This window comes from Sebastes fasciatus, chromosome 5 (genome assembly GCF_043250625.1).
Source record: "Sebastes fasciatus isolate fSebFas1 chromosome 5, fSebFas1.pri, whole genome shotgun sequence".
Classification (NCBI taxonomy): Eukaryota; Metazoa; Chordata; class Actinopteri; order Perciformes; family Sebastidae; genus Sebastes; species Sebastes fasciatus.
The window spans coordinates 22,708,899-22,724,964 of record NC_133799.1 but is presented as its reverse complement, the minus strand read 5'-3'; the positions used below and the strand labels follow the sequence as shown (position 1 = coordinate 22,724,964).

General features: G+C 42.0%; 1 protein-coding gene across 2 annotated transcripts in view; it reads left to right on the top strand.

The window, feature by feature from the left end:
* The window catches only part of notch2 (notch receptor 2), a 57,361-nt gene that overhangs the window by 34,783 nt on the left and 6,512 nt on the right, over window positions 1-16,066 (top strand). Inside the window, exons 7-29 of one of the 2 annotated variants that reach the window (XM_074635840.1) lie at window positions 657-890; window positions 2,793-2,948; window positions 3,040-3,225; window positions 4,024-4,137; window positions 4,290-4,403; window positions 4,591-4,824; window positions 6,244-6,354; window positions 6,454-6,646; window positions 7,757-7,902; window positions 8,026-8,139; window positions 8,238-8,357; window positions 9,182-9,334; window positions 9,736-9,964; window positions 10,340-10,541; window positions 10,872-11,025; window positions 11,301-11,485; window positions 11,647-11,779; window positions 11,897-12,148; window positions 12,273-12,385; window positions 13,627-14,159; window positions 14,259-14,597; window positions 14,699-14,841; window positions 14,948-15,152. In XM_074635840.1, the coding sequence (XP_074491941.1) occupies window positions 657-890; window positions 2,793-2,948; window positions 3,040-3,225; window positions 4,024-4,137; window positions 4,290-4,403; window positions 4,591-4,824; window positions 6,244-6,354; window positions 6,454-6,646; window positions 7,757-7,902; window positions 8,026-8,139; window positions 8,238-8,357; window positions 9,182-9,334; window positions 9,736-9,964; window positions 10,340-10,541; window positions 10,872-11,025; window positions 11,301-11,485; window positions 11,647-11,779; window positions 11,897-12,148; window positions 12,273-12,385; window positions 13,627-14,159; window positions 14,259-14,597; window positions 14,699-14,841; window positions 14,948-15,152 (4,363 nt within the window). Of the gene's footprint in view, window positions 1-656; window positions 891-2,792; window positions 2,949-3,039; window positions 3,226-4,023; window positions 4,138-4,289; window positions 4,404-4,590; window positions 4,825-6,243; window positions 6,355-6,453; window positions 6,647-7,756; window positions 7,903-8,025; window positions 8,140-8,237; window positions 8,358-9,181; window positions 9,335-9,735; window positions 9,965-10,339; window positions 10,542-10,871; window positions 11,026-11,300; window positions 11,486-11,646; window positions 11,780-11,896; window positions 12,149-12,272; window positions 12,386-13,626; window positions 14,160-14,258; window positions 14,598-14,698; window positions 14,842-14,926; window positions 15,153-16,066 lie in introns of both variants that reach the window. The other variant, XM_074635839.1, reaches the window with a different exon arrangement.

Sequence of the window (16,066 nt, the reverse complement as noted above, 5' to 3'; positions counted from 1 at the left end):
TTTCACATTTTAAAAATGAAATCCACAACACACTGTTTGTGTCTTTACCTTTTCATTTTCAAGACATTATATGAAATATCTTTTCTACTTTTAAGTCTTAATTTTTCTGTGTTTGCCGGCTGAGCAGTGAGGTGGAATAAATGTTTGTGCTGCGATCAGTCATAATAACGTGCATCCCTTCATGTAGTTTGCTTTGATATTATACTTCCTACCATTCTTCTGTGCTCTTTCTTCATCCTACGGAGGACCGGTACTTCACACAAGGCGTGTCTCTGCTAACACACTTGTCTGGCACACGCAAGCTTTCCGTTTACAAAGCAAACATGCATACATCAGCTTCCTTGGGCCTGTCTGAGTTTATGTTGCTCTAATCCAACCGGTGGAAACAACACCAACGTGAGCAGACTATTCAGAAATGGGCACTGTAGATACATAGTATTCTCATACCGTATATTTTCCAAGTCTTCAAAAAATAAAACTTTCTAAATAAGATGATAAGCATCTAAAAAAAAGGGTAAATATTTTGATTTCTCTACCAGAAAACCCCATGAGGTTACTCCTTGAGTTATGTTGTAACATGAAGTGTTGACATAGAGTATTAACTTAATGTGTTTACATTTCCTCCTCTTCATGTCTACCTCCCTGCCTCTCCACAGGTCAGCACTGCACAGAAGATGTGGACGAGTGTCGTCTGCAGCCAAACACCTGCCAGAATGGAGGCACCTGCAGCAACCTGTTTGGCAGCTACGTCTGTGTGTGTGTTAACGGCTGGAGTGGACCCGACTGCTCTGAAAACATCGATGACTGTGCTACGGCTGCGTGCAGCCAAGGCTCCACGTGCATCGACCGTGTTGCTTCTTTCGTCTGTCTCTGTCCCTACGGAAAGACAGGTAGGCCAGTAGTGAGACATTGTTATTCTTTTAGTTTATTTTGAGCGAAATGAAATAATAAATATACTAAATATATATATTTCATCTGTAGCCCCTTTCCAAGGTGTTACAAAGACTTCCTAAAATACATCAAAGCAAAAACAAAAACAGGGCATGTAGTTTTAAGATTAGAAAATGAAACACAGTTGTTAAAAGCAGTAGAAACAGTAGTGACGTATATACATATAGAACGACATTGCAAACAAGCAGAACATATGTAGCAGCAGCAAAAAGAGAGTTTATTGCTGACATGTGTATGTATTAGGGCTGTCGATTGATTGAAATATTTAATTGCTATTAATCACATGATTGTCCATGATTAATCCCAAATTAATTGCATATTTTTATCTGTTCAAAATGTACCTTGGGAGTGGAAATATATGCTGCTTTATGCAAATGCATGTGTATATTTATTATTGGAAATCAATGACTTGCCCAAAACTGCATGTGATTATCATAAAGTGGGCATGTCTGTAAAGGGGAGACTCGTGGGTACCCATAGAACCCATTTTCATTCACCTATCTTGAGATCAGAGGTCAAGGGACCCCTTTGAAAATGGCCATGCCAGTTTTTCTTCGCCAAAATTCGGCATAAGTTTTGCGCGTTATTTAGTCTCCTTCGCGACAAGCTAGTATGACATGGTTGGTATCAATGGATTCCTTCCTTCTAGTTTCAGATGATGCCAGTGTCTTTAGCCTAGCTTTAAAACTGTGCTAATGCATTCAATAAATTAGTGGCATTAAAACAAATTTGCGTTATCGCGTTCATTTTGACAGCCCTAAAAACGACACACAGTTGTTAGAAGCAGTAGAACCAGTAGTGACATACAGTATATACAAATCGAACAACTTTGCAAACAGGCAGAACATATATAGCAGCAGCAAAAAGAGAGTTAAATGCTGACATGTGTATGTGTAAATCATCCATACCAAACCCTGAGATGCGTTGGGTTAATAACTGCAAATCAAGATATTATGTAACAAAAGACCAAACAGAAATGCTGTGAGTCATAGTTCCATAATTCCTTTTAGATGTGTTGTGTTTACAACTGAAAAAAAGTTGTTAAATACATAAATAATAAATCAGTATTGGTCTTTACACTGAAACTCTGTATTTTCTTTGGTTTTGATTAGTTACTGTTGACAGAGTGTTGAATTGCAGGCGACTGTATTCTGTGGAACACGTCTAACCAGAACTGATGTTTTCCTAAGCAGATCATTTCACGATATTCATCAAAGCTTTTTCTTTGCACTTAATGTGCTCCATGTCCAACAGTGAAATACACAAATTACACCACAGAATAGATTTGCATTTCCAGCCTGCGGGTTAGTGACACACTCTTAGATCTGGATTAAGTCTTGCCACAAAAATAAACCTCTCCCCAGTTGCAAATTTGCATTAAGTTTGTTTTACCCGGAACTACTACTGCGTATTGGAAATTCTCTGGGGACATTTTTGTCTTAGCACAGACATATTATTTGCATTTTGATCTGTTATTCAAATAGCTGAACACATTATTTTTAGCGTGGCCAGTTCTATATATGCGAAAGTCTGTCCTATACTGAGCGAGTGATGAAGTTACACCATTGGTCGCTTGAGTGTTGGATTCTTCCCATTGGCTGTTGCTCACAAATTGAATCGGCTCGAACATTCCTCAAATTGCCAGTAGATGCCAAGAAATGTTATGAGGAGAAAGTGGAAATAAGACACTGGTGATTTCACGCTAAATTAACTGTTCTTTAGCTCTTATGAACAACGTGGCCCCATTTTGCTCACAAAACTCTTTGAATTTTTTTATTAACTCTGGAGCTCTCTATCTAATCTTTTTTACTCATTCCTCATCAACATGGTGCTCTTTTCAGGTTTGCTCTGCCATAGAGATGACGCCTGTATCAGTAACCCCTGTAGAGAGGGCTCTCAGTGCGACACCAACCCCATCAATGGCATGTTCAACTGTAACTGCGCACCTGGATACGTAGGCAGCACCTGCAACAGAGACAGAGACGAATGCAGCATTGGTGAGAAAGAGAAAGTTCTAACAGCACATAACGTGTCTCTCTGCCAGTCTGTTCTGCTCTCAAGCTTGCCTCTCTACCTCTTCATCATCAGGTACCAACCCTTGCGAGCATGGCGGTCAGTGTGTGAACACCGATGGCTCCTTCACATGCAACTGTGTTCGGGGTTACGCTGGGCCGCGCTGTGAACAGGATGTCAACGAGTGTGCTTCGAGCCCCTGCCAGAACGATGGCACATGTCTGGATCGCATTGGCGACTACACCTGCATCTGCATGCACGGTACATTTCTTGAGAAATTATAAGATACCTTACTTTTTAACTAGAGCTGTCAATCGATTAAAATAGTTGATATCTAGCACATATCTTGAGGTCAGAGGTCAAAGGACCCCTTTGAAAATAGCCATGCCAGTTTTCCTCGCCAAAATTGAGTGTAAGTTGGGAGCATCATTTAGCCTCCTTCGCGGCAAGCTAGTATGACATGGATCCCTTAGGTTTCCAGATAATCTTTGGAGAAGTGCAGCATTTGAAATTGTCAGTGAAGAGAAGATAGCAATAGTTTGGATTACAATTTGTTATTTATAGCTAGAAAGCACTCATAGAGAACATAACTTGTAGAAGTTGTTTTTTCAATGATTGAAAAAAAAAAATGGCAACTAAATCTGAAGATCCAGAGTGATAAACACGAATGTGATACATGTGCCACAGTTTATAATTCAAACAAGTTCAGTAGTCCATGAGAAGATATATAAAATGTTGAAAAATATTCAATCTCCTTTTTAAAATTCTTGGATCCGGATCTACACGAAAAATGTCTCTTATTCCTTGGCCCATGGCCCTACCTTTTCAAATCTTTTTTCAAATCTTTTCTTTTTTTTCCGGATATCCTGCTAACAAATAGACAAGAAGGACCAAAAACATGACTATCCTTGGTAAAGTTGATAATAAGTTGCCTGCTGAGGCGGCTGTCACCACTAGGTCAAAGTGAAGCTGCTTAGAAACTGCAAAGGAATGGGATTAAAAACATAAAGTCCTTAACGTGTGTAACTTATAAAAACTTGTTTCTCGTCATGCCTGCAGGATTTGAGGGGACTCACTGTGAGATAGAGGTGAACGAGTGCATCAGCTCGCCCTGTTTGAACCAGGGTAAATGCCTGGACCAGGTCAGCCGCTTTGTCTGCGAATGCCCAGCAGGTTGGTACACATGTAGCTATGTTCATGTATTTGTCAGATTTCCATCCAGTCAAAGTGAAAAAATGAATTAGCGTATAAAGTCCTTGCTGTTTTAATACTGTGTTTTAATGTATACGTTTGTTGCTATGATCACCATGTTGTTCTGTTTTCAGGCTTCAGCGGTGAAATGTGCCAGATAGACATAGATGAGTGTTCCAGCACACCCTGTTTAAATGGGGCCAAGTGCATCGACCGACCCAACGGATATGACTGTGAATGTGCTGAAGGTAAAGGGGAACATATGTTGTAGTAAAAGCAACATCCTCCTCATTTGAATTTGTACGGCCTGCTCTGCTATTGTGCTATAACAATGGGGAATGGTAGAATGGTTTTCCTTTTTAACCCGGAAAATAAATTGTCACTTGATCCGTGATGCAATTATTATTTTTCTAAGAGGAAAATGTCGTTCCGCAGGCTTCACTGGTCCACTTTGTAAGGACAACATCAACGACTGCGTACCAGAGCCATGCCACCACGGTGTGTGCAGAGACGGCATCGCCACCTTCTCCTGTGAGTGCCAACCTGGATACACAGGCTCCATCTGTAATATCCAGGTCCAGGAGTGCCACAGCAACCCGTGTCAGAACCGAGGACGCTGCGTTGACCTAGTCAATGCCTACCAGTGTAACTGCCTTCAAGGAACCACAGGTAGGTGTGCTACAAAAATCATTGCCTGTACAGTGAGATTTTATTTGATGTGGTACATGAATCATTAGATGTTTGGGGGCAGCATTATTCATTGCGATAACCTTTCCACTACATGAGAATACAGAGGGTGATAGCACGTCACCAGATTGGCTTACTCATCAGTCTCTCATCTGTCTGACAAGCCAGCTCACACTTTGTATCTTCCGTCTCAGACACTTCCTACTCAAAAAATAGCGTGTGCTGCCACTTCTTTAGCAAAGCTCTGCTCTTCGTGACATCTGGTTGTTATAGTAACCATACAGACTGAACTATAGGCACAAAACATTGTATGAGTTCTTGTAGGGCTGGGCGTTATGGAGAAAATCAAATATGACAACCATTTTTTACCAAATACCTCAATATCAATATTGTAAGGTTGAACTTTCACAAAATATTTACACAATGAGATTTTTGATAAATAATTCAGATGCCATATTACGATATTCTGATTTCTAAAATCAAACAATATCCAGTCTCATATCACAATATTGATATAATATTGATATTTTGCCCGACCCTAAGTTCTTGTTCCTTTGACACTTTTTCACTGAAGAATAAATAAATGAGCTCTACATAATCTTATTTGAAAGAGCTCCTGAGAGTTTTCTTCTGATTGATTCTTGTGGCCCTTAAAATGTTTTAAGAGTGGAGCTTGAATTGAAGGTAAAGCCCCCCACCCCCCATCCCCCACGTCTCGAGCTTCCTGTATAGCCTTCGATGTATAAAGTGTAGAGCACTCTACGTGTGCATGTGTGTGTAGCAGTCACAAGTCTGGGTCGAGTGGTGCTACCTCTACGTTGCTCTGTGGATTAACAGGCTCAGTTCAGTACCACCCCGAGGCCTGGTACTGGAGTCTGTGCTGTTCTCACTTCACACAAAACCGCCGACAGGTCACCCTGTCAGGTCTCACTTTCTGGTTTCATGCCCTCACTTCCCCATCCTCTGATGTGCTTTTTTCTCTTCTCTGTCTAGTTTTCTGTTTGTATCTCTCTCCCTCTGTCTGTTTCTCATCCTGTTCCGCTCTCTCTCTCCCACCCACTTCAACAGTTGTTCCTCTAATGTAATCTGTGTTAGTTTCATAGGTTTATGTCATACTTGAGTCGTAGCGGGCCTCTGCTTTATTAAAAGTTTTTGTTAACATTTCTCACTTCCTTGCTGAACTACATTTGTATGGAGTCTTGCTCCCCCCTGGTGGTAAATGAGTGAACAACCACTTGATCTGCTTCACCTCTTATGCAATACACTTCAACCAAAAGGGACGTGACGGGGTGTTTTTAGTGTGCTACTTTTAAATCTAAGCAAACATAGAGTCATATAAAAGGATAAAGCATATAACCTGACTATTGTTACCTTATTTGAATTTGTATTTTTTCTACTCAGGGGTGAACTGTGAGATCAATGAAGACGACTGTGCCAGCAACCCCTGTGAGTACGGAGAGTGCCACGATGGAATTAACGAGTACAAATGTGTGTGCGCCCCTGGATATACAGGTACGTTTTTGCTGGGATAAAAGCACTGCAAGCTCAATATCTGGATGCTGTTACTGAAAGCAACAGGATAATGAAGAACTCTGAATTGCTCTCTAATAGGAGTTAAATGTGACGTGGAGATCAACGAGTGTAACTCCAACCCATGTATGAGTGGGGGAACCTGTGAGGACAAGGTCAACGGGTTCCACTGCCTCTGTCCACCCAGCACCCACGGCCCTCTGTGCCTCTCTGGGACTGACCACTGTGCTCCTCAGCCTTGTGTGCACGGAGAATGTATTGAACAGCAACACGGGTACGTTAACCTTGTACTGCTACTCTGAGATCCATCTGTCCTAATCTCATGCTTAAAGATACGCTAACACACACCAGTTATATAATGGATTTAAAAGATCCATTAGGCCAGTGGTTCCCAACCTTTTTTCCTTGAAGCCTCCGCTACTTGTATCTAAGAGAAGCTGAGCCCTCCGCCATCATCACCCTAAAAAAATTACATGATCTCAAACATTATCCTCAGTTTGAATAAAGTGATTTAAAGTATTAAATGAGTTAGTCTTTTTTTTTCATTAAATCAACTTTCTTTAATGATTATAACTCAGTCAGTCAGTCAGTCAGTCAGTTTCATCAGCATAAATAAAGTTATGACGTCTTGACGGATTCACCAAGTGAATGCAGATACATAAATTATCTTTTCTATGTTACAACTTTAATTTTTTTAATTTACTATAATAGTGTTAGAGCCCAAATCGATTTTTTTTATTATGGTTAAATAAATGTAATTTATGGTGCTGTTAGATTACTGTTAGACTGCCCAGTTAATACAGTTGCGGGCCTCCCTTTGTCTGCGTCAAGCAGGAGACCGAATAGGTATTTTGACCACAGTGAAAATGTTGTTTTTGCAAAGCTAAACGCCAACAAATATGGATTGAAGCAGAATATTTTGTTAGATTTTGCTACTAAGTAGCAAAAAAAATACATCTTTTTAAATAGTTTTATATACAAACTTTTGTGTAAATTATCCAGTAAGTGTGCTATTATGATTTATTCACACATGAGCACATTTTGACAACCTCAGAGCAGACAAATCCTGGCAGATCCCCTGTGATCTTTGGCGCCCCCCTATGGGCAATCTGGACCCCAGGTTGGGAACCACTGCATTAGGCAAAGCAACAATTGGGCCAACAACCAAATCATTTTTCTCATGTTGTTTTATTTTATTGGTGCTTCCCTCTGCGGAACATTCAGGCTGCAGTATCATCAGAACTATGTGTATACAATAATATAATAATCTAAGTAATAGCCATTCTTGAACTGATTCTGGAGATATCCCAAAGACGAGTTATTATTACAATGTGGCTAATTTCTCATTTTCTTAAACCCGTACTGGTGTTTATTTTGTGTTAAGGTATCGCTGTGAGTGTGAAGCTGGCTGGGTGGGACAACAGTGTGAGCAGGAAAAGGATGAGTGCCAGCCCAATCCGTGCCAAAATGGTGGCACCTGTGTGGACCGACATAATGGCTACACCTGTCAGTGCCAACCTGGATTCATAGGTAATAGCACTAATTATTATATTTCAGCATTGCATTTTTTTTTTTTTTCACGTAGCAATCAATTGAGGAAACAGCACTGCATTTTAACAAGAAATATTTGACTCACGCCTCCTCTCGCGTTAGGTGTGAGCTGTGAGAGGAACGTCGATGAATGTGCATCCGAGCCGTGTCTGAACCAAGGCATTTGTATAGATGGAGTCAACAGTTATCACTGCCGATGTAGTCAGCCATTCGCAGGTTAGTGATATCACATTTCCACCATATCAACTTACACTTATTAGCATGCATTAGCAGTATTTGTAGCATTCTTTAAAATGTGTGTTATGTCAAAATAGGTAAACACTGTGAGGTGGAACAGGTTCCCTGTGCCTCTCATCCATGTGAGAGGGGAGGAGTGTGTCGCCCATCTGCAGACTACACCTCTTACACCTGTCAATGTCCTGCTGGTTGGCAAGGTATGTTTGTATCTGTGAGATAGATAAATTTTTTTATCTGTTCAAAATGTACCTTAAAGGGGAGATTTGTCAAGTATTGAATACTCTTATCAACATGGGAGTGGGCAAATATGCTGCTTTATGCAAATGTATGTATATATTTATTATTGGAAATCAATTAACAACACGAAACAATGACAGATATTGTCCAGAAACCCTCACAGGTACTGCATTTAGCATTAAAAATATGCTCAAATCATAACATGGCAAACTGCAGCCCAACAGGCAACAACAGCTGTCAGTGTGTCAATGTTCTGACTTGACTATAACTTGCCACAAACTGCATGTGATTATCATAAAGTAGGCATGTCTGTAAAGGGGAGACTCGTGGGTACCCATAGAACCCATTTTCATTCACATATCTTGAGGTCAGAGGTCAAGGCACCCCTTTGAAAATGGCCATGCCAGTTTTTCTTCACCAAAATTGACCGTAAGTTTGGAGCGTTATTTAACCTCCTTTGCGACAAGCTAGTGTGACATGGTTGATACCGATGGATTCCTTCGGTTTTTCTAGTTTCATATGATACCAGTCTCCACTCTAGCTTTAAAAGTGATCCGGCAACATCCTAAAAGTTGCATTAATGCGTTAAAGAAATTAGTGGCAATAAAAGGAATTTGCATTAATGCGTTATTATCGAGTTAACTTTGACAGCCCTGCTTTTTATTGATGTGAGATAGAGGGAAACTATGAGACTGTGTGAATGAGTGCAAAGTCATATATAATATGTATTAGTGCTACATTGATGCTGTAATAATATTTTGTTTGTTTGTTCACAATTGTGTAGGTACACGCTGCAGGGACGATGTGGATGAATGCAAAAAGAACCCCTGCAAAAATGGTGGTCGTTGCATGAACAGCCCGGGCAGCTACACGTGTAGATGTCAATCTGGATACAGCGGACACAATTGTCAGATAGACATTGACGACTGCTCTCCTAGTGAGTTTCACTTTCAACTAATTCAGTCACCGTGTCAGTGTCTGTATGCACCCAATGGAAGCTGCACCTCTGCATTTATGACAGCCTATGTGATATTCTTTGACATATCGTTGGAGACTAGAGATATTCAGGCCCTCGTGGAAGGAAGCATAGAGAGTTCCCTGAGATATTGAGTTACACATAGACGATACAATGTAAAAATATCTCAGACAAACAAGCTTGTTAATACAAGAGAAGCGTGCTTCCACACAATCTGCATTTGTTTTAAAGATTTTTCAGCCAGACTGCTGTTGGATTGTTCATTGATAACTTGGATGAATTGTTCATTCAGTGACGGGTTATTTGAATTAAATTTTTGGTCATGGAAAGCCTCTTTTCCCTCTCTCTTCTCCCCTCTGTAGACCCATGCCTGAATGGAGGCTCTTGTGTGGACAAGGTTGGGAGTTTCTCCTGTGACTGCCAGGCGGGTTTTGAAGGGGATCGCTGTGAGACTGAGGTGGACGAGTGTGCCAGCCAGCCCTGCAGGAACGGTGCCATCTGCCGGGACTACGTCAACAGCTTTGTGTGCGAGTGTAGACAGGGCTTTGATGGGATCTTGTGTGAACGCAACATCCCCGAATGTACTGAGAGGTGAGCCATTCATAAAACCATAAAAGCTTAATTGTTCAGTTCTTCGACAATGAGTTCTTCCTGGATGATTTCTACTGTATCTCCTGCAGTGACCTGATGGAATTAATGATTACTATGTCCAAAACAAATGTCCGAATTGGGTACAAGAAAACCTGAAGTTGAAATTTAAGACTTTTTTAGGTGCAATTCATGACTGTCTAGAGGAAAAACAAAATATCAATACTGTTTCCAAAGATGCCATTAGTAGGTGTTTTGTTTTCTTGTTGACTTAAAGTTTGTTTGTCCTGCCTCTTCATTCATACCTTTTTTTTTAAAGTATGTCTCAGCACTCTAGACAGTCATTAGTCACTACTTTCTTTTCCTCCCTCCCTCCAGCTCCTGCCTGAATAATGGGACTTGCATTGATGGCATTAACAGCTTCTCTTGCCGTTGCCGTCCTGGTTTTTACGGGGATTTCTGTGAGTTCGAGCAGAATGAGTGCGACTCTCAGCCTTGTAAAAATGGAGGCACCTGCACTGACGGCCTGGGCACCTACCGCTGCACCTGCCCCGTGAGACACAATGGACAAAACTGCCAGGTAAAGTGTCTGCATGTCACTGCAAATGTACAGAGTGGGTCTGCAGGTGACGTGCGTGAGCTGGGCCGTATGTGTTCTTAGCAATTTAATATTTGCTAACATTTATAACAACTAAAATACCCAGGGTCTAAGTATAGAATTGTGATTTTTGGTGGAGTGCTCACACACTGAAGAAGGCTTGATGACCTTGATGAGAAAGATGGTTAGGGCAGATGCACCCAACTGAAAGTATCTAACTCAAGAAGGTGGATGGATGTGGTGTAGCTCCTTCTGTCTGTGTAACATTTACAGCCAGCTGTAACTCTCTCTCCTTTTGTTTTTTGTACGCAGAACTTCGTGAACCTCTGCAGCCAGGTACGCTGTCACAACGGCGGCTCCTGCTCTCAGACGTCAACCTCCTGGACCTGCCACTGCACAATGGGATGGACGGGACTATATTGTGACGTCCCGAACATGTCCTGCCAGGACTTTGCCGCCAGGAAAGGTGAGGAGCTACTTCAGTTTGGTTGTTTTCTCAACGACCACCCGACACATTATTTATAATTAGGATAATGGCAGATATCATCCCAAATGCAGTAATGATGAATTTACATTGTAGTTAAACAAACTTAGCATTTATATGTTGTTCACTGTAGCCGGACAAAGATCATTTTGTTTCCTGCCCACAGTTTCATCAGACAAAATCTTAAAATAAGCAATAATTGCATATCTTCACATTCTCTATTCACTATATGCTCCTCCTTTATCAAACTACTGTAGGTCTGGAAGTTGAAGATGTGTGTAAGTACGCCGGGCGGTGCGTGAATGTGGGCAATTCCCACCAGTGTCAATGCCAGCCAGGATACACCGGCAGCTACTGTGCAGAGATGGTCGATGAGTGTCAGTCAAACCCTTGTCGCAACGGAGCTACATGCAAGGACTATCAGGGCACCTACGAGTGTATAGTAAGTCAATTCTCAGCTGTGTGTGTATGTGTGTGTTTGTTGGTGGTGTAGATGTGCTTGGTTTGTAGGTTTTAATGGGTAATTTGGTATTTTTCAACCTGGACTCTATTTTCCCAAAGCACTCAATGAGCTGACCTCTGTCTCTTGTTTCATTGCTCCAGTGTAAACTAGGCTACCAGGGGGTGAACTGTGAGTATGATGTAGATGAATGCCACTCTAGGCCCTGCCTCCATGGAGGAACCTGTATCAACCTCATCAACCACTTCACCTGCGCCTGCCCACATGGAGCACATGGTAAGTCTGCATATTACATACATGGATGATTAAAACTGTCCTTTAAACATTCATAAAAGCAGCTTCAGTGCTTCACTTGATACACACAGTGACATCCGTCTGTTCGCTGCTCTGTAGGGCTCCAGTGTGAAGTGAACGAGGATGACTGTGCCCCCAAGCCCGGCTCCTTTGAACCTCGCTGTCTGAATGGAGGACAGTGTGTGGACGGTGTGGGCCGTTACGCATGCTCCTGCCCTCCGGGATTCGTTGGGGAACACTGTGAGGGAGATCTCAATGAATGCCTGTCTGGGCCCTGCCACGCTGCCGGTAGCCTCGACTGCGTGCAGCTGGTCAACGACTACCAGTGTCGCTGTCGCCTTGGATACACGGGTATGTCATTTGTCTTTTTTTTGTCATTTTGTATGTTAGAAAACCAGCAAGGCATCAGTGTTTTTGTGTTAAGTGTTTCAATAATGTAAATGTTTTTAGTTGTTAATTATTATTTCTCTTCCAGGTCGTCATTGTGAGTCCATGGTGGATCTGTGTCTGTCTAAGCCGTGCCACAACGGTGGCATCTGCTCTATGAACATGAGCTCAGTACATGGCTACACCTGCTCCTGTGTTCCTGTAAGTGTCTTTAATGCCACTCCTTTTCTGGTAGCAGAAGATATCATGGTTTCAATTATTCTCCTCTTTTATGCTTACTTCCTGAATAACACCTTTTCTATTAATTTCTCAGTGCAAACAGACTTTACAGTTGTTGATTTTCTGTGCACTCTAATTTTACCATAATCAGTGTAACGCTATACTTTTATGTTTTTGCATCAAAGGCAGGGTGGGTGACCTTCAGAAACTAGCAAGAGCACACAAAATTTTTTAAAATGATCCAACCGAAAAACCCAGCCCGGTGTTGCCAACTCTTTTCCAATGGAAGTAGCTCGTAGCTATGATTGGACGGGTTTATTACAGTCCTGCGACAGCCTCAGATACCAGATTTCTTTTTTTTTTTTGGTCAGAACATTTCAACTAACCTAACAAAGAATGTTTCTAAAATCTTAACCAACCCTACCGTTAAAGTCTTAATTGACAGTGCTGTGTTCATCAATCTTTCCAATAACTATTGAAAGAGATAAATAACTAATATATGCATAATTTTGCTTTTTGTTGTGGTTTGATTTTTTTGCGCACAAAGTTCACAATGAACCGGATGCGAATTGTGACGTTCCTCCATTTTCTTGTTAAACAGTATTCTCATTAGCATGTTGGCTCCTGCACATCCCTCCAGACTCCACTATCAAAATAGTGAATATCAACTTTGGTGAATAAGTAACACAGCTGACTGTGAACTATGCTAAATGTATGATTAAGATTTTTTATATAAAAAAGTTTAACAATCCCACAAATTCCATAAAATCTTTAACAGAACACAATGTCTAATGCTTAATTATCACTTTAGTCTTAGAGAAATATTGGATCTATTTCATTCTTTTCAGAAGTTATTAATTGTATATGCTCTAGATATACTGAGTGACTTCAGAAGATTATAACGGTGGACATGAGGCTGACATTACTACCTCAGTGTTTCCCTTTCTTTTGCTCTCATACTAGAACAACAATCTCTTCACACTAAATTCTTGTTTTTTCTCTCCACTAACTTCTTGCTCCCTCTCTTATTGTCATGCTTGCTTCAGAGGGCCACACCATGGCTCAGGTATAGTAGATTTGTAGGAGAACCTAGATGTGTATTAGTTCTAGTAGTTTGTTTAATTAAACGTCAGCTGCAAAGTTTTATTGTTCAACAAATGTGTAGCCAAGCCTAACTTTTTAAAATGACTTTATTACAATTAACAACATGTCATGTTTTTTAGGGCTTTACTGGGTTCAACTGTGGCGAAATAGAAGGCTACAGTTGTGCAAAGCTGCGCTGCCAGAATGGAGGTCGCTGTGTGGAGTCACCAGTCGGTCACCTGTCCTGTCGGTGCCAGTCAGGCTTCAGTGGAGCACACTGTGAGAATGAACAGAGATGTCCATGGAACTGCAAAAATGGAGGAACCTGCGTCAAAGACCCGTCAAACCCATACCTGTACAGCTGCCGCTGTCCCAGGTACTTCTCCGGATTATACTGTGAGAACAACCTGGCCACAGAACGCACTCCACCCTGCCCCTATCTGCAGTGTGAGCAGCATGCGGGGGATAAAGTGTGTGACGGTCAGTGTAACAACCACGAATGTCAGTGGGATGGAGGCGACTGCTCGCTCAACTGGGAGCAGCCTTGGGTTAACTGCACCGCCAGTGTTCCCTGCTGGGACCGCTTTAAGAATGGACAATGTGATAAGGAGTGTGACAACCCTGGGTGCCTCTTTGACAGCTTTGAGTGCCAGGAGACCCCGCCGTCCTGCAAGTATGTGACCTTTTTCTTTATTTTGTCATTGCTGTTGTAGCTACGTATAAAGTCCACAACAGTTTGAAGCCAAATCAACACCCTCTTGTGTATTTTCAGGTATGACAAGTACTGCGCAGACCACTTTGGGAACGGCAACTGTGACTTGAGCTGCTACACGGAGGCTTGTGGCTGGGACGGTCTGGACTGCTCCGGCGACACTCCACCCAAAGTGATAGATGGCACGCTGGTCATCGTGGTCCGGCTGCAGCCGAAGGAGCTGCTTGGAGACTTGAGGGGTTTCTTGCGCTCCCTGGGAGCCCTGCTGCACACCAACATGCAGGTGAAGCTGGATGCAAATAAGAAGCCAATGGTGTACCCGTACTATGGGGAGGAGCACAGACGGCAAACACAGAGGAGGAGGAGAAGCAAGCGGGAGCTGGAGAGAGAGGTTATTGGGTAAGGATAGTTAATGATGGGGTCATTTCTTTTATAATACTACTTGAAATGAATGAACTGCGTGTCATTAACAGTCTTTGTATTTTCACATGTCTGCGCAGATCTGTGGTGCACCTGGAACTCGATAACCGTGAATGTTCCCAGAGCTCTGTCGACTGTTTCTCCAACACCAATGAGGCTGCGTCATTCCTTGCAGCAGCACACATCAAGGCTGAGCTGCCTTACCCTCTGGTGTCTGTTAACAGTAAGTAGGCCTGTCCTTCAACAGTTAATGGTTTGTTTGTAGGTAAAAACCTAAATCAAATTGTGACAAAAACAACTGGTATTAGACTTTCCTTCGTCTCATCCAGGTGAGCCAAGTAAACCGCCAGATTCGACGCCTCTGATGTACCTGGTTGGAGTGGCGGTGGTCATTATTCTGCTTATCCTGGTGCTGGGGATGCTAGCAGCCAAGAGGAAGCACAAACATGGCGGCCTGTGGCTGCCTGATGGATTCATGGCCAATAAGAATGACAAAAGGAGAGAACCTGTCGGACAGGATGACTTTGACATGAAGTGAGTGGATATATACACACCAACAGCTTGTGTTAAAGTCCCCATGAAACGGAAGTTAGAGCGTCTCTAACTGCTGTACTGTGACGTATCTCACAGTGAAACAGAATATTTGAGCGGTGTACAGTTACAAGAGGGATTCAAATCAAATAATTTGCATTTGATTGGGCCCCTAAAAAGTGGGCGGGCTTAGACTTTAGCTTTATACGGAGGTAGGAGCTACAGAGCAGAGGACTGTTGGCTCCACACACACACCTCCCTCACCTGTTAGATCAGCCAGAGAACGAGGGAGAAATGAGAGGGAAACTTTGCCGATTATCAACCGGCTATGTGGTAACGTTACTGCAGTGCGGGCAGTACATGCAGATGAACCGTACCCGGAGCCCCCCGCTCATCTATCCACCGGCATAACTGCCAGTCGTTTCGTATCGTCATTCGGTGGACGTTCACTGCATGTACTGCTGCGCTGCAGTGACACAGAGTCGGTTGAAAATCGGTAAAGGTTTTCCCTGAATTAATTAGACCTCAGCCACATTGTTTTGCCCACTGATATCCAAAAAAACATTTATTCCTGTCTCTCCATATTGCTCTGTTAGCTACTTCGATCAAAGAACGTATATTGATTTGATCCACAAACGATTGGCTAGCTCGTCGCCCAAAGTCTCATTGGATTGGATTAATTTTTGTATACGCCCCCAAGTGCAGGATTAGTCATCAAACATTTGAAACCGTTTACAGGAAGAGAAAAGATCAGGGATTTTGATCAAATTTTGATGTAAAAATACAGTTTTTTGACATATATTTGGCATATAACAAGAGGTAAATGAATAATTAACACAGAGACACAGGATTATAATTGGGAAAATGTATATTTCATTTCATGGGGACTTTAGAGATCACCTAAAACAAGATATATA